Here is a 19,380-nt window from a genome sequence, read left to right on the forward strand (position 1 = left end):
ATTCTTTTGTTGTTTGATACGTTTTTATCTGATACTAAGCATTCAAGTCTGAATTTTCACATACTCATATTAAGTCCCTTAGTTGTTCTGTTACAGAATTTATCTATTTTTTCAGTACATTTTTATAAATTGAAAGCCCTTTACAGTGTCCCTGTAGTCTACCTTTCCAGACTTTTTTTCACATTTTTCCCATTCTTGCTTTCTACACAACTAAATTAGGCTACTTGTTATTGGCAATCACTTAAGTTGGCATTCCATCCCTTTTTCTTTGTATGAGGTGTTTTTCATGTTTGCAATTCACTTCTTACCTTATCCCCTTAAAATAAGAAAGAAGAGGATAGGGGAGAGAGGGAGAGAAAAGTGGAGACTGTACCTTATTCCATTTTTTACAGAGAAATGTTCTAGTTATTCATGGAAAGTAGGTGGGAAAAGGTATGCCTTTCCCATTCAAACAGTTCTAAGATAGCAGTTTTCAGTTTTGATGTGTCCAAAGATGACAGGGAGCTGAAAAGTTCTTGTTTCACAACAGTAAACTGTTAAGCAGTTTACTTTGGCTTCTTCTTTGGTCCCCAATTCATGACTTCATCTCAGAAGTTTCAGTTGAGATGGCCTTTTTAAAAAAGTAGTAGGTAAAATCATATGAACTGAACAATAGTTTTTTTTACCAATAATAGGTTCACCTACAAGTTCAAAGCTCCACTACAGTAGATTATTGTTTCTCTATAAACCCCTCAAATTTGGAAATTAATTTGGAATTTTGTAAATAAGGTGATTAAAATGTTCATCCCCTTTGACCCAGAAATTCTACAGTTTGTATTTCAGGAAAGGCAAACAAAAAACCAAAAGGCTCCAAAATATTTATAGCAACACTTTTTGTGGTAGCAAAGAACTGGAAACAAACAGATGTCCATTTATTGGAGCATGACTAAACAAACTGTAGTACATGAATGCAGTGGAATATTACTTTATTGTAAGAAAGGGTGAATATGATAAATACAGAGAAGCATATCTGAACCTATGAAAGGCAGAACTGAACTGATAAAAATTGAAATAAGAGCCAAGAAAACAGTTTATACAATCACTGCAATAATGTAAATGGAAAGAATAATGATCACAAAACAATTTAAACTGAAAGCTGTAAAATTTTAAGGAGCAAATTTAGTTCCAAAGAAGGCATATGAGAAGATACTTCATAGGTCCACAGATATGGGACACTGCATAGACTGTCAGGGCTTTTTTGGGTTTTTCTGGTTGTTTTTCGATGGTTGTTTTTCTAGAATCTTTTTTTTTTTCTTTTCTTTCTTAAAAAAATTCTTGGTTATAAGGAATGACTGCCTGAGAGGGTAAAGGAGGAGGATAAAGGGGAAGTACAGGTGATGTGAAAATAAAAGATAATGATAATTTTTTGGAAAAAAAATTAGGTAATGCTGCAAAAACTGAGCTTGTAAACCACTTGTAAGATCTTAAGAATTATAATGTCAAGTTTTGTCAAATGTTTATAGTTAAGGTAATGGAGTGGTACATATTTCAAAGGGTAAAGCAGAGTTGTAGTTTTTGAAAATTGGTTATTAGCCATGTTCATGCAGGTTGCTAATAAAATGTGTTTTGTAGTTCAGCATTTGTATAGAAACAGCAAAGGGTAATTTCTTTTAAAAATTAAGATGATTAATAATTACTGACATTTATGTAGCTCTTTAATTTTAATAAATTGACAGTAATAACGTATTTGTACAGCTTTTTAGGTTTTCAAAAGTACTTTATTCACAACAGCCCTATAAGGTAGATAGTGCAGGGGTCATAGATTTAGAGCCAAAAGGGACTTTAGAGGCCATCAAATCCAACCCTCTTGTTTTTACAGTTGGAACCTTAGTCCCAGGGAGGTTAAGTGACTTGCTTACTACCTCAGTTACCTTGAGTTGTCAGAGGTGTGCTTTAAACTAGTCTTCTGACTTCAGAGTCAGTGCTCTTTCCACCATGCCATACTGTGATAGTCTTTCTGTGTTCGTCTTGGTCTGAACACACCTGAAGTATTACATTGGGTGCTGAGTTCCATATTTTAGCTGGATAGCATCCAGAAGAGGATGATCAGAATGTTGATAAGCTTCAAGTTCATACCATATGAGGATGAGCAGAAGGAATAGCTATAGTGAGTCTAGAAGAGAAACGATTTAGGAGACAGTGATAGACTTCTTAAGTATTTGAATTTTGTGAAGAAGGATTAGATTTGTTTTGTATGACCCCAGAAATAGGAGCAATAAGTGGAAGGCAGATTTTGCTATAAGGAAAACATTGTCTAATAATTAGAGCTATCCAAAAGTAAAATGGGATACTTCAGTAGGTAGTGGGTAATCCCTCATTAGAGCTCTTATAATCAAAGGGTGGCCAGTTACTTGTCAAGCATGTCTAGGAGATTCTTGTTCAGGTTCCTTGTAGAATGGATAGCATAAAAGTCCCCATGCCACTCAAAAGGGACTCAGATACTGGGGTTCTGTTTTTTTAAACTCCAAATATATCCCGCCCCCCCTTTTTTTTACAGGTGCTTTTTCTTTTTTTTTTCTTTTTTTTTTTGGTGAGGCAATTGGGGTTGAGTGACTTGCCTAGGGTCACACAGCTAGTAAGTGTTAAGTGTCTGAGGCCGGATTTGAACTCAGGTCCTCCTGACTCCAGGGCCAGTGCTCTATCCACTGTGCCACCTAGCTGCCCCCAGGTGCTTTTTCTTAATCAGAAATCAATGTTGAAATTGGTAATATAGTATTTAATAACTACAAATAGTTAATTTTGATTATAGAGTTTAAGTTGGTGTTAGCTATGGACTTTATGCCCTCTCAGCAGTTTCTTTTTGTGAAAATTGACTCTTTGGGTATGGGTACATTTTAGGATAACTCTTTTAGCCAGAAAAGTTTGTCTTAAATATCATCCCAAAGATAATTTTCATGATTTTGTGGATACAAATATCTAAAATGGTTTGGCTTTTACAGTTTTTATACTTAGCACATGTATAATTTCAGATTAGGCTTCTCAAAATGAGAAATGAATGATTGGAAAACTTACTTGATCTTTGATCTATGATTTATGCAAGCAGCAGGTGTCAGCTTTGAAAGAGTCTTAGGAAACAGCAGAATCTATCATTGATGAGATAGTCAAACATAACATGCTTAATCAAGGTGCATCATTAGTAGTAAAAACTATAATCCAGGTGTGGAGACCTAGAATTTGAATAGGCACGAACCCTGGGGGATATATATGTATGTGTCTTGATCTTGATTGGACTGAAATGAATACATTTGGGTCTGTATCTATCAAGTAAAAAGTTTTTTTTTTTTTAAATAAAAGTATTTTATTATTTTCCAGTTACATGTAGAGATAGTTAAGTAAAAAGTTTTATGTTTTGGAAAGTTAGGACAGTAGTAACATAATTATTTTTAGTTAAATTGAAACAAGAATGAAGGAATATTTAATACTTTACATTTATTTAACACTTTTGGAATTGAGACATAGAGAGGTTAAGAGATTTGCTAGACTCAGTTAATGGTGGAGCTGAGTTCTTCTGATTGATCACTCAGAATTCTTTTTTTAAAAAAATTTTTATTTATTTTAAAATTAATAAAGTATTTTATTTTTTTTTCCATTACATGTAAAGATAGTTCTCAACCTTTGTTTATACAAGCTTTACAATTTCAGATTTTTCTCCCTCCCCCCTCCCCTAGACAGCAGGTAATCTGATATAGGTTATATATATATATATATACACACACACACATAATATATATATTATGGTTATATAGGTTATATATATACATATAGGTTATATATATATAATAACATTAATCCTATTTCTGCATTAGTCATGTTATAAGAGAAAAAAAATCAGAGCAATGATGGAAAACCTCAAAATAGAAAAAAAAACAACAGCATCAAAAACAAAAGAAATAGTATGGTTCATTTAGTATCTATACTCCGCAGTTCTTTTTTTTTTTTTTTCCTGGATTTGGAGATCCTCTCTTCTGTGCCATTGCATTGGTGAGAAGAATATAGTCCATCACAGTAGATCAACACTCACTGTTGATGTTACTGTGTACAATGTTCTTCTAGTTCTGCTCATCTCACTCATCATCAGCCCACGAAAGACCCTCCAGGTTTCTCTGAACTCCTCCTGCTCATCGTTTCTTACAGCACAATAGTATTCCATTGTATTCATATACCACAACTTGATTCCCCAATTGATGGGCACCCCCTCAACTTCCAATTCTTTGCCACCACGTAAAGAGCAGCTATAAATATTTTTGTACATGTGGGTCCCTTTCCCCCTTCCATGATCTCTTTGGGAAAAAGACCCAAAAGACCATTCAGAATTCTTAGCATTATATTTTTTGAAGGAGAATGCCTTAAAAAGAATGTTTTCGTCTGTATTTTCTCAGGTAATTTTAGCTCTAAATCCTCTGATGCTACATAGAAAAAGGAATAAGGGATAACAGAATTGAAACTATAATCAATTAAAAATGGCTCTCTTATGTTTGTTTGCCTTTATAATATGAATTTATTATAAACCATCCCAAAGTTGCTTTTATCATAGATTTGTAATTTTGTATTAATAGATGGTTCAATAACCCACTATCTTGGTGGAATTGAAAATAATTCAATTTCATCAAGTTATCTTATATTTTTATAGACAACTAAACATAGCATTGCATAGTGTGTGTATACATATACATACATACATAAATATATGTGGTTTTATATGTAAACAATAATGTACAATTGAAAATGTTACTAAAAGTGAAGTTGCCACTTTCCATTCTAATGAACTTTGTAACAACCCTTGGGGAAAAAAATATTTGCTAAGTGTTTAATAAGAATTTCCTTCTCCTTTACGTGGGAGGAGGATGCACCTCACAGCAAATGATTTGAATACATTGCTGGGTTAATAAAAGGGGAAAAACATTTTAAAATTGGGATGCTACAGACGTTCTTTAATTGGCAATTGAGTAATCTCCATAATATATATTATGCAAACTATTTTAAGAAGAGATTTTTCCTTAAACTGGCAACTTTTATTCAGCATCCCTTGCTGGCAACCTCCTTCCTGACCCTCCACTGTATAAGGAGGGCTTTCTGGGAAGTCACCGTATCCTTTCCCACATGGAATGATCCCACCGTTACTGGATCTTATGATCGATTTCTAGAAATTCATCATTCTTCAATAAATTATGAAATTCTCAGCTCCTTGGATCATTTCCTTCCCCAACTTCAGGACTTTATCATATCCCATGTTGGGTAACTTTCTTGCCTCCCCAAACTCCTCCCCTTTTCAGTTTCTTTCTATGTGTTGTCTTAATCCATTTGATTGTGAGCTTCTTGAGGCCAGAGACTGTTTTATGCCTTTATTTGTATAAACCTCAGGTCTTAGATATTTAGCTCCCTACCTTCCCTTTCTTGTAGTGGTGAGGTCCTCAAGAGTGAAAAGGCAAACTTTCAGTTGGTTAGCTTTAGTACTTTACTCTGCTTTGGCTATTCCTTTAGTATAGCAGGTAACAAATACTGCTAATGACCTTATCTTAAGTGATACATAATAAGTGAAAATTCTACCAGAAAAGAAAATGAGGATTATCTCCCTTGTAATGATACTTAATTGAAGTCAAAATTTTAAATTAGCTTGTCTTGTTCCTACTGAGTGACTCTACCCATTCGTAATCACAAAACCTTGCTATGACATCCTTTTCAGTAGATATGTAAGCCCTTAAAATTCTAGTTGCTCAATTTTTATTGTAGAATGAATTTAATGTGAAATAAGTTTTTGAATTTATATTACATTTATTTATAGATGGTGATCCAGACAACTACATTGCTTATTATCGAAGAGCTACTGTTTACTTAGCCATGGGCAAATCTAAAGCAGCAATTCCTGACTTAAGTAAAGTGGTTGAATTGAAGACTGATTTTACAGCAGTAAGTACATGCCTGTCTTTATTAAGAAAATGCAGCCTTTTTAATCTTTTTCTTTATGTATTACAACAAATTCTGAATATAACATTAGCTTGTATTATATAAGCTGTATTATAAGAAGCTTCAGACTGATCCATCATTTTCTTCTTCCTGCTAAGGAGCTAGATGTCTGAGATCCCTGCTCTGTTTCCTTCTTCTGTTTAAATTCCTAATTTTTACTTTCCATAATTTGTCAACATAATGCCTTTGTGTCTAGAAGATACTCTCAGAAAATATTTGGAGGTTAAATGATAGAATGCAGAATTTTGAATCCTAATGGAGATTGGAGACAATTTTTTTTTTTTTTTAGTGAGGCAGTTGGGGTTAAGTGACTTGCCCAGGATCACACAGTTAGTAAGTGTTAAGTGTCTGAGGCTGGATTTGAACTCAGGTACTCCTGACTCTAGGGCTGGTGCTCTATCCACTGCGCCACCTAGCTGCCCCAACAATTTTATTATTAAATAAGATGTAGTTATATTTAAATCACTTAACTTTGTTCTTTTTACCTATAAAATGAAAGACAACTATTATTTACTTTTAAATGAGTGATCTAAAGGCTTAGTTTTTTGAAAATGCCCACTCAAGGGGCAGCTAGATGGCGCAGTAGATAGAGCACCGGCCCTGGAGTCGGGAAGACCTGAGTTCAAATCCAGCCTCAGACACTTAACACTGGCTATGTGACCCTGGGCAAGTCACTTAACCCCAATTGCCTCACAAAAAAGAAAAAGAAAAAGAAAAAAAATGCCCATTCAAGAAGAGGAAATCTTCCATATGTTGTCAAATATTTTGCTGTTAAGTAGTGGCATGTTTGTTACCCCTGACCCTGACTCTTCCCATCTCCCCAGGTTCATTTGGATTGAATTCAATTTGGGGAGGTGGATGACCCCCATCAGAGAATTTTACTCAAAGAAAACTTCCAGAATAAAGTTTAGAGAGGGTTTGTTTCTAAGTTTACCCAGCATGTGTTACAAGGTCCCCATCTCCTACATAAACACTTGATGTACAATATATTTGGGTGCCTTTTTTTTTTAAACCCAGTGCCTGTGCTTAGGGTTCCTCACCTCCATCTGGAACCCAAGCTGGATGAGTTTTCACTTTACCTTTCTCACTTTCTGACTGTTTCTGTGTCATGCCATAGTCTGCATCCCAATTTCTTTCCCTTCTTCCTCCTTTCCCACTTTGGCTTTGAGAACAGTAATTGAATAAATTCTACCATTCCTGAAAAGGATATGCCAGTCAGTTGCCCATTTATTTCAGTCATCATTGATGACTTCTCCTTGATGGACTTCTCTTTCTGGGACACTTCTTCTTTGCCACACCTCCTCTTCTGTGTACTCTCTTCCTCTTTTAGACTGTCTTTCTTGCTTATATTTACATCCCTGGTACTTAGCAATGCCTTTTCTTCCAGTCATGGAGCCCATGAATAAATACAGAAACATAAAGCACTCAAATAGCCTGGTAGACTTGAGAAGGTCAAGCAAGATACTTTGAGTGTTTTCAGAACAAACCATTCTGTACTGTCTTGAGCAACTCATAGAAACATTTTGGCATGGTCCATATCTTTGTTTCCCTTCTTCTCACCACCCTCCCCCTTTGCAACGTCTTTAGCCTTTTTAATTGCAGTGATATTTATTCTTCACACTACTGATAAGGAATCTTTCTTTAAAAGACTGGCAAGTGAAAAATCAAAAAAAGGACACTCATCAGTGTCCTTATTACTACTGGATCTTGGGCATGTAAAGTTCCTTTTTAGCAACCTGTGCTCAAAAAAATGAAACAAAGGCAAAAAAGCACTGGTCCAGGATCTCTGAATGCCTGAGCTAGAGTAGTCAGGAGTTGGGGATTGCTCTCCTTCCCATTTTTCTGAACTCTGGTCTAGAAATACAAGGGGGTGGTAAGAGTTTGCAGGGGGAAAAAAAGGACTGAGCTGTTTTACTTCGTTTACTTTGACTAGGGTAAAAGGTTGCTCTTCTAACAAAAGTCCATTCTTCTGAGCCCCAGTTGATGAATCATGAGGAAGCAGCCCTAATGTCTGAAGCTCTGCCAGTAAGGTTCTTGTGGCCATCCTGATAAGGGTCCCTTCTGATCAATGCTCTACATAATTTTTTTGGTGGGAGTTCAAGAATCAGCTTCCCAAATGTTTTGATATTTTAATATCAAAATTGTGGTTGGTAGTGGAAAGAATTGTGCCAGTCTAGGAGAATTCTTGAGGCCTAAGGAATGATAGTTGAGGCTATCATACTCATTTCCATTCCTCCAGCAGCATATGGTTAAATGTCTCAAGGAGTGTGGATAGGTGAAAGAGGGTGGTGAAAACTGGAAGAACCCAAAGCCAAGAAAGGAAAACTTTTAGTTTGTCTTTTAGAATAAACTATGATCTATAAGAAATACAGAATTATTGTAAAAAGAAAAAAGTGATTGAAATAACATCATTACAAATTAGTGGCAGTCTCAGAAATGAAAAGACATTAATAAATCATAAAACAATATACATCAAGTGGTGGTTGATAGTTTAACTATTTTGACTAAATAAGTAAATAAAAAGCAAGAGGTTAATAATCCTATGAAAATTTAGTAAAAGCAGTTCACTTGGATGATATTTTATGAAAAAAAAAACAAAACTAAAAAGTAGAAAAACCAAAATTTTCAAGGTAAATAAAACTCAGCCTCACAAAGTCAGAAAACATTTGCTTTTTAAGAGCACTAGCTTGGGGGTGGACCTAGGTGGCACAGTGGATAAAGCACCGGCCCTGAATTCAGGAGGACCTGAGTTCAACTCTGGCTTCAGACACTTGATACTTACTAGCTGTGTGACCCTGGGCAAGTCACTTAACCGTCATTCCCCTCCCCTCTCCAAGCTTTTAAAAAAGAGTAATAGCTTAGATAATATTGTAGCTTTAATCTTCTATATTTGAAATTTAGGAGTTTTTAAAATCTTTACACAATTACTTAATAAAGTTCATTTTCTGGTTTTAGAGAACTGATTTCAAAAGACAACAGGGCAAGACCTGTAAATAAACATGAATAAAAGACAAATGGTTGAAGGAAGATGCAAAATAGTTTTTGCAAGATATTTGTATAATTAATCTGAAAATGTTGACAAGTGTGACATTTTTAATTAGAAGAAATATTTAAGTTAGTATTTGTGATCTTTCAAGTATGATTTTTAAAAAAGATTGAAGATGTCAGAGTAATTCCATTTGCCAGAGAGAGGGGCTACTAGAGAAATTCTATTCATTGTAATTACAATTTTATAGTACTAAAATATATACATATATATATATATATATATATATACACACACACACACACACACACACACATATATATAAAACTTATAGATATGCTTGGTATAAAATCCAACTATTGTTGCAGGAAGGATAGAATAGCCAAATTTTTCTTTTGAGGCTTTAGCTTAAATTGAACTGAAACACATTTTGCACAAAGGTTAGATTATTTTCCTAGGGTTATGATGGACAATTCAACTGGCTACCAGTTTTCTTAGCTTCTTGATTGATTCATGTTGCTGTTGTTTTTTTTTAGAATAGTGGGTTATCATGTATTTGACCAGTTTTATAGGCTATTGATAGATTCTCTGTCCTGGGGCATGAAAATGGGGCAGAGGTGCACATGCACTTAGATGAAGAATGTCATCGGGGTATGGAGAATGTCAAGAAAATAAATGGATGTGGTGAAGAGAAAACTGCAAGTGTGAAACTGCCTCTTTGAAAGCCCACCCACTGCCTTTCTAGAACAACCATTACAGGCCCAGTTCTTACTCTTCTGGCTGATAGTCTCCCAGATACTTGAAAACAGCGCTCAGGTTCTGCTTTAAGTCTTCTCTTTTCCATATTAAACATCCCCAGATCCTTCCACTAAGTCTGCATTTGACATGACCTCAAGGCTCTGGTCTGGTTGTCTTCTGTAATCTGAGTCCTTAAATTTGGATGAGAATACACACACACACACACACACACACACACACACACACACACACACACACACGACATAAATACTCACATATACACAATAGACATATACATGTATGTGTGTATACACACACACACACACACACACACACACACACACACACACATAGTGTCCTTTGTAATCTTATACATTTAAAAGCATTTTGAGAACTCCATAGTCTTCCCCAGATTGCCAAAGAGGTCCATGAATCAAAATCTTTAAGAATCTGCTCTGGATATTCCCCTGCTTATCAATGCCCTTAGTAACATCCATTATCCAGAACTGGTCACAGTGCTACAACAGCTCTGACTCGGGTGAAGGCCCGGAGATGAATTTCCTCTTTTATTTTGGATGCTGTGCCTTTTTCAATATGGCTCAAAATCACTTTTGTGTAATTTGGCTGCCAGTTTATATAGGCCATTACAACTCACAGATCTTTTTCACATTGACTTTTGTTTAGCTGTAATTGTGCAGATCATTCTTTGATGTAGGATTTATCATTTATTCCTAATAGATTTCATCTTTAAGTCATTCCAGCCCCAGGGATCTTAGGTAATGCACTGTGGTGGTGATCAATCCCAGTCTTTTGTCATCTTCACATTGGCCAACCATGTCTTCATTCAAGTCACTAATAAAATAGCATGGGGCCTTTGCCTTGGGTATCCATTTTCATATCTTTATACAAATTCTTTTTTAAAGTGACTGGGCAGGGCAGCTAGGTGGCGCAGTGGATAAAGCATGGGCCCTGGATTCAGGAGGACCTGAATTCATATCCTGCCTCAGACACTTGACACTTACTAGCTGTGTGACTCTGGGCAAGTCTCTTAACCCTCATTGCCCTGCCAGGAAAAAAAAAATGACTGGGCAAAAAAAGTCTGAAGAGTTAATAAATAATGTGAAACTTTGAAAGGAAGCATATGATACATAATTACAAATTAATCTTTTCAATTTTAGTTTATCTCATTTAGAGCAAAAGCCAGTGTAGCCTAGGATTATATATAGTTGTAAGGTACTGAGGAAATGATCAACACATTTTTAGGATTATGTACCCCAGCAGTGAAAAGATTTTGAGCACACATCTCCAATATGTATATAGTTAGTTATTTAGAAATTATATATGCATATTACTGTACTAATAATTAAGGACATTATAAAATATGACATTTGACCAAAAAAATAGAAAATCATTTTTGTACCTTTGTGCAGAATGAATTTGAGACAGGAAAGACTTGAGCCAAGGAGACCAGTTAGGAAACTATTTTAGTAGTATAGGCAAAGGTGGTGATGGATGCAAGGGATGTTGTGCAGGTGGAAACTACATGATTTGACAGCCGACTGGTTGCATGGGGTGGGGTAAAATGAGGTATCAACGATAATCCTGGGTGACTGTACTACTTAAAATTTTCAAAGAGAATTTTAACTTTCCATTTTTTTGTCAGTCACCTGTCAGAGAATGTTGATTCTGTGGTTGGTCCGGTTTATCAGGCTGAATTAGGATTCTTATTGGGGTATTTCAGAAATGCCTATTTCTAGAACTTTTAAAAATGCTGAAGTATGTAGTTCTTACTGTAGAAGTGAAAAGTTGAAGTGTGGAAGAGTACTTTTTAAAAATCAGAAGTAACAAAATTCAGTTTCTACCAGTTTGAGATTTATGATTCTGTAGACTCCCTTAGAACCTAGACAAGGGTACATAGGTAGTTAAAGAAAAAACGTCTCAACATGGATTCTATTTCATTATTTAGTTTGGAGGAAACTATTAAAACTTCTTCTGTCATTCCCACACCTTTCCCCTCAAACCCTGTAGTATTTAATAAGAATTTAGAAATTCAAAATATTTAAGATACCTTTTTTTTCCCCTAGGCACGATTACAGAGAGGTCATTTACTACTTAAGCAAGGAAAGCTTGATGAAGCAGAAGATGATTTTAAAAAAGTGGTAAGGTTTGATTTTAATCTCCTGGTTTGATTGTGAATTTTTTATATGGTATAAGCATATTATACAACTGTTTCTGTCTTGTGGCCCATACTAAAGGTATTTTGATGATTAAGGGGAAAATTCTAATTTATTGTATGTATAAATCGATCTTGTATAAAGTATCTATATGAAGTAATTTGCATAAAATAATAATTTGGTGATTGATATAAAAAGTCACATTTTGAACATTTAGAAAACGAAGTGTATTAAATACATGAGTTTAATTTGGTATCTGTATTTTATTCCTGCTTCACATTCCCTCTATGGGAATCTCCATGTAAACTGCACTATTACATGAATGCTGTTAGTTCCATGTGATGCTTTTTGTCTGATTTAAAAGGGGTGTTCAAACATTTTTTTTAACAATTGGATTTTGTAGATATCCATTTTAATTAAAGGTAAATAATAGTGGAAGTTCTTTTAGGTTTTTTGTTGGATGTGACTGAATGAAGAGTCTATCTAAAAGCCTTAAGGTATACTTACTGCCACCAGTTCTTCCAAGGAATCCTCCTGAAAAGACATTCACAGAAAGAGCTAGCCAACTGTTCACAATGACATTTGATCTGTTTTAGGTGTTGCCTCTCCTAAATTGAAATAGAAACTGAAAAGGATATATGAATTTCATTTCTCATTTATCACATGCTAAGTATTGGTAATTAAAAGTGCAAATAGGGGGCAGCTAGGTGGTACAGTGGATAAAGCACTGGCCCTGGAGTCAGGAGGACCTGAGTTCAAATCTGGCCTCAGACACTTGACACTTACTAGCTACGTGACCCTGGGCAGGGCACTTAACCCTCATTGCCCTGCAAAAAAAAAAAAAGTGCAAGTTGCTAATATTATTTTCACAATATCAGTTTTTATTTTAGCCATCTAAAAAGAGTAGGAAAATATCTGAATAATTTTGTATTATATTAAAAACAGTGATTCTTATATCATACCTCTGTTATTTATCTTACTTTTGACCAGGCTGTAAGCTTTTTCAGGCCTGTAACTGTCTTAGGTGCTTTTTTTGTTTGTTTTTTTGTTTTGTTTTTTTGCTGGGCAATGGGGATTAAGTGACTTGCCCAGGGTCACACAGCTAGTAAGTGTTAAGCGTCTGAGGCCAGATTTTAACTCAGGTACTCCTGAATCCAGGGCCGGTGCTTTATCCACTGCGCCACCTAGCTGCCCCCTGTCTTAGGTGCTTAAAAGAATGCACAATAAATATGAAAATATATACTTCATACTACTTATTGAACAAGTTTATTGCACCCGTACTTATAAACTTGTTCAATAAGTAGTATGAAGTATATATTTTCATATTAGTGGCTAAAAGAACTTCTCAAAACATGAATTTATTTACACATGTAACTGACTAATTTATTTTTTATCTTTAAACAGCAAGAACCCTTTTAAATTGAAAAAAATCTAATGGGAAATTCAATCATTGATATGGGATAAAACTTTAGGTGGCCCAAATATGCACTGGTTAATTTTTGTTCTCTTACAAGAGTCTTGTAGCAGCCATATTCTTGCCACTGCTTTTAGAAGATTGGTCTTGCTAGTTATCAGTAGAAATTTTTTTTAGCAAGGAAATACGTGTGTGCCTGCATTCTGCCTAATGTTCGTTGTTTCCATGAATACAAAATAATTAATTGAAGCTACCATGTGGGGGTAAATGGGGACAATGTTCATTTTCATAGGAATAATGTTAAAAGTGGGATTGTAAGCAGGCTGATAGGTAAAGTGATGATGTTCGGAATATCCTTGACTATGTGATTTACATCTTAGGTGATTAGCCAGACAAATAGTAGTTCTCAACACATTGTCGTGAAATTTTATTAGAATATATTAATGACATTTCATATTGTCATGGAGACAATATAATGGTGGAACATGTCCATAATATTTATTTTCCTGTGTGTTATTTTTACAATCAGAAAATTATATAACTGCATTTACCTTTTAGTTCCTTCACAGCCCAAATCACTAAAAAGTAAAACAGGAGACTAATTAAAATCATAAACTGTATAAACCATTTTTTTAAAAGGTCCTATGGTAACAGAAAATTTTGTTAATTTGTGTTTATGCCCCTGTGCAAAAGGTAAGAAATAAGCTCAAGTAGTTTTAACGTATCAAGGGGGAAAAAAACAAACATTTATAAGTCAAGTTGTTTAAAAATGGTTGTTGTGACACCTGATTCTTTTGAAAAATGTTATGAAAATTGGGCCCCAAATTCAATACATACTTGCTTATAACAGCATTCATGTAGATTTAAGTTCATAGCTGCTTGAAAAGTAAAAGGTGAAAAAATATATTCAGCAACTTTTCTGAATTGTAATATGATGAAATAAGAAAAAACACAGGAAATAAAATCAGGAATTCTACATTCTAGTCTAGGGCTCACCTATTTATTAAGTGGCAATTTGACTTGAGGGAAGTCACAACTTCTCTAGGTCTCATTTTCTTCATTTTCTTTGAGAAGTGAGGATTGAAGTAGATCTAAGGTTTCTTCAAATTATAAGATTCTGTGATTCCATGAAAGAGATTATTATAAAGTCTTCTTAGAATGTACTTATTTATATTCTTCATCTTTATAGAATATATGTTCTTTTATCAGTTGGTGAGTTAGCCAAGTGAATCAAAAGGGTTTACAATTGGTTCTGCCACATATTTATTAGATTCCCCCAAAATATTTCTTACCCTAGTTTCATCTTCATCGAACATTATACTCTATCATCAGACAAAAATATATATAGTTTACATTACATAATTCCAAACTTTTGCCATTATTTTCAGGTAACTAAGGGTTCACCTAATAATACTGTATAATCAGCTATTGATTATCTCCATGTCAAGTTTTTTTGCATTGTTAAATATTGGTGGCTATTTCTTTTGCACAACAAGTCTAGGCAACTGTAGTTCTAGGCTGAAGATCTCATTTCTTGAAAGTAAATAATATTTTCAGTTGTCTTTTTAAAATATTGCTGTTCACGAAGGCACAGGAGATGATAAGGTAGCCTTTTGGAGGATCTCTTATTTTGAGAGTCCCTAAGATATTTAAAGAAATAAAGTTCCTCCAATTTTATGTATAAGTAGGTTAGTAAAGAACCTTGGATCTGATATAATTTTGGGGGGAGGGTACTTTAGGCAATTTTGTTTTAAAGTAATACAGATGATGATCTATCTAGAACAAAACCTAGAACAAAACCTAGACATTTCTTCAACTCATTTTGTTGTTTATCAACAATTAATTCTTGACTTTGATCTTAAGTTGTACAGACTTTTGTTTCTTTCTCATTTCCCTTTGTATAGAAAACACAGTGGTATATATTTAATAAAGTCCTTGGACAATTAAATTTTTTGCTTTATTTTCAGTTTTTTTTGAGCAAACTTTGTTGCTCAAATGTGTTCGTCATAGGTGTGAGGAACCATATATTAGAAGGATAATAATAGGGGCCATTATTACTTAACAGTACTTTTCCATTTTATTAAAAAAAAATTCTAAATATTGTCCCTCTCCATTGGCCATTATCAGAGACCTGTTAGAAATAAAAATCAAACTAATATAAGACCACTAGATGTCAGTAGAGTCTTAATCATTTTGTTCATCTGTTTCTAATGCAGAACATGTATATAGGATCAGAGGATTATAGATTTTTTGAATTGTAAGGGTTCTCAGGGGACATCTCGTTCAATTCCCCAGAGAAAATGAGGTATAGAGAGGTTAAGTGACTTGCCCAAGGTTGTACAGGTAAGCAGAAGAGCTGGGATTTGAACCCAGGCTGGGTTCCTGCCTCCAATGCCAGTATTTTAAATATTTTACTATGCTTCCTTTCATTCGTGGACTTAAAATAGTCTGAACAGCACAAGTCAAAGTTGCCACAAAAGGGTTCAGATTACATTGAAGTATTTGTAATTTGGGGATCTATCAGAAAGGTCCATTGACAAGCAAAAATGTGTGTACAGTGGAACTATGACCTATCTTCATTTCAGCATTACTTTTGGTATGGTGTTCTAAGATTAGATTTTATTCTCTATTTTATCAGGTTGCTTATTCCTTTATCCTCAAAGTATTTTTCATATGACCTTTTTTCTGGTCATATAATCCTTGACTTGTACTTTATACAATTGAATTTTTTAACCTGAGTAAAGGACCTTTATTTAAATTTAATGTTCTTTGATTTGGACTACCATTACAATTTGCTGAGATTTTTGTAACCTGACTCTGTCTTCTAAGAAATATACTGAGGGGCAGCTAGGTGGCACAGTGGATAGAGCACTGGCCCTGGAGTCAGGAGTACCTGAGTTCAAATCCAGCCCCAGACACTTAATACTTACTAGCTGTGTGACCCTGGGCAAGTCACTTAACCCCAATTGCCTCACTTTAAAAAAAAAGAAAAGAAAAGAAATATATTGTACCTTCCTAGAGTTGCATCAACTGTATTTTTTTTTTTGGTAGGGCAATGAGAGTTAAGTGACTTGCCCAGGGTTACACAGCCAGTTGTGTCAAGTGTCTGAGGCTGGATTTGAAATCAGGTCCTCCTGAATCCAAGGCCAGCTTTATCTACTGTGCCACATAGCTGCCCCTCAACTGTATTTTTGATGAGTATTGTGGGTATGTCTTTATATAAAAAAAATGAGCATCATAGGGACAAGGATAGATCCTTGAGATTTCTCTTAAGGTTGACATTTAAAAAAATAATATTTTTGGATATAGTTTTTCAATCATTTATGAATTCACCTAACCATATGGAAAATAGAGACATCTTTTTTGCTCCATCTCCTTTATAATGATACTGTTACAGTTTTTTGTCAATTGCTTTGTTGAATCCCACTTATACTATGGCTATAAAATTATCCTGTTCTGCCATTCTAGTAACTATTAAAAATAGGAAATGGCATGACTTATTCATGAATCCATGCTCACTCGTAATAACCTATGTTAAATTAACTTCTTGGTTTAGGAAGCCAGTTTGACTAGGCAATAGAATGCTTAAAGGGGGATGACACAGGATAAAGCTGGAAAGTTTTGTTGGATACAGACTGGGAAGGTCTTTAAATGTTGGATAAAGGAATTTTTATTTCATCTTAGAGTTAATAAGGAGTCAATGGAATTTATTGAACAGTAGTGACAAGGTCAGACTTGTGTTTTAGGTGTATTTTGGCAGTTAAACTCTGTGGAGGTTGGATTACAGGAGAGAGAGAGAGAACTGACAAGATGTGACAACTAATTAGATACATGGGTTGAGGGAGAGTGAAGAATAGAAGATGGTGCTGAGGTTGTGAATCTGGGAAAATGATGATTTTTACCCACTGCTGAGTAGGAACTATGAAATGAAAATATGAGAGTCTTGAGAAATCTAGAAAAGTTAACTTATTTGAGCAATGGGAAGGAGACATTACAGTGCCAACATTTTAGAAGGAAGAGAAGAAAGAAGCAAATGTTTAAGAGCTTTAATGTCTTCAAAGGGTTTTGTGGGAGTTAAATCTGCTCTGAGGCTTTTATGAGGGGAAAGGGAAGGAGAATTAAACGGAATACCCTTGTGTAGAAAGGAGGAAAAAGGGTGAAGAATTTGCTCTTTTTTATCTTTAGGTTGTGTGAGAATTGTGTACCAGCATAGAGGAATAGGTGGGGGAGAGGGAATCTGCTGGCCCTCTCTTTTACCTGAAACAAGACAAAGGAGAGTTGATCACTGAGTTTAGTAGAGTGAACTGAGAAACAAGTGGAGACTGGGAGAAGGATAATACTGGAAAGGCAGTAGTTGAAAGCCAAATAAATGTCTTGACTCTGAAGAGGACATTAAAAGGATACTCGAGAAAAGAAAAATGCAAAGAACTAGAAGCTCAGGAAATACTTGCCAGTTGGAGAATAACTGAACAAATTATGGCACATGAATATGATGGAATATTATTTGCACTGTTAAGAAATGACAGAAGAAAATTTCAGTGTATCCTGGGTAGTATGAACTCATGCAAACAAATGAACAGAACCAGAACAGTATGCACGAGGATTGCAACATTGTAGAGAAAAAAAGACTGAAAAACTTAACTGATCAATACAATGACCAATCATGTCTTCAGAGGACCAATGATGAACTCATCTCCTTTGGACATGGCCACTGTGTTTATTAGTTTTGCCTAACTCTGCTTATTTGATACAAGGTTTTTTCCCCTTTCTTTTGTTTTTTAATGTACATGTGGTGGGGTAGATTGGAGATAGGGGTGGTGATGGTAGCAATACCAGTTCCCAAAAAAGAGGGGTAGTGGAACATTTTTTAAAATAAGAAAATAGAAGGAAGTTTAGAAGGAAGCAGATGCAAGCAGGATTATTTTGGAAGTAATATGTAAAAATTTATTATATACTTTTTAAAAAAAGAAAGTATATGGAATACAGGGATATTCATGATTTCATGTATATTCTTCATATTCTGATGCATATCTATAGATATGCCCCCTTTTTTAGTGTTTTAAGTTCAGAATAAAAAAAAAATTTTAAATCTGAGAAGAAGCAGTTTGATAGGAGAACTAAATCTAATTTTATGAAAACCCTGAGAGGTATATTGTACTACTTGCTATGTATAGAGAAGTATAAGATCTAGTTTTACTATCAAGATGCTTAACCAGCTAGCTGGGCAATCGAGACATAGTCATACAAAATGTTGATTAGTAATCTCAGGAAGAATATTATGAAAAATGAAGAAATTTTATAAAAGACAGTGTTTTGGTGAAGCAACACTTACCTGGGAATCATGAGATCTATATTTTGGTGCCTGGCTCTGTCCCTAATGAACTAGGTCACTTAGCATGAATCACATAACTTCCCAGAGCTTCAGTTTCCCTATTTGTAAAATAAATAAATTGAACTATATAATCTTGGTGATCCTTTCCAGCTGTAAAATTATGTGGATCTGCCAAGGGTTACAGGGATTCAGAGAAAGGATTGGTTTTCCATGGATTAGGATGGTCGGGGGAGGCTTCATGGAAGAGGTAAAATTTGAGGGAAAAACACTTGGTAAAAATATTTTAGTCAAATTGTTATCAGGTAATCTTTTGAATTGAGACAACGCATACTTTCAATTAATGACGATTTAGCTATAGCAAGGTTTTCTGTTTGGAAATATGTATGAAGTATGATATAAAATGAGCAAGAATTCTGCAAACGTGAATGAGTATTTCAAAACCTTTTAGGTGGGAAAGGCAACTCTCAGTTACTCTGAGGTTGGTAGTCCAAGCTTCTTGCTTTCTCTCCTCTCTTTCTGTTGTCTACCATTTGGACCACTACGGTATTCGTTAAAGTTAGGAATTTTGCATGGCACAAAAGAGCTATACTTTTTTTCCCCCTTGGTAGTAACTTTGGCAAATTGAGTTGGGGAAAGAGGTTAGAATTCTTGCTTAAAATGAGATTTTAGTAGACTCTCCAGTAGTTATACAATCCAGGATGACATAATTTCTGGAATATATACCAGAACTGCC

The 19,380-nt window shown here is 34.8% G+C and overlaps 1 protein-coding gene across 1 annotated transcript in view; it reads left to right on the forward strand.

The window, feature by feature from the left end:
* Positions 1–19,380, forward strand: part of DNAJC3 (DnaJ heat shock protein family (Hsp40) member C3) — an 88,659-nt gene that overhangs the window by 29,480 nt on the left and 39,799 nt on the right. The window contains exons 3-4 of the mRNA XM_043992032.1: positions 5,822–5,946; positions 11,812–11,886. Of these exons, the coding sequence (XP_043847967.1) occupies positions 5,822–5,946; positions 11,812–11,886 (200 nt within the window). The remainder of the gene's footprint in view (positions 1–5,821; positions 5,947–11,811; positions 11,887–19,380) is intronic.

The sequence above is a fragment of the Dromiciops gliroides genome, chromosome 3, assembly GCF_019393635.1.
Source record: "Dromiciops gliroides isolate mDroGli1 chromosome 3, mDroGli1.pri, whole genome shotgun sequence".
NCBI lineage: Eukaryota > Metazoa > Chordata > Mammalia > Microbiotheria > Microbiotheriidae > Dromiciops > Dromiciops gliroides.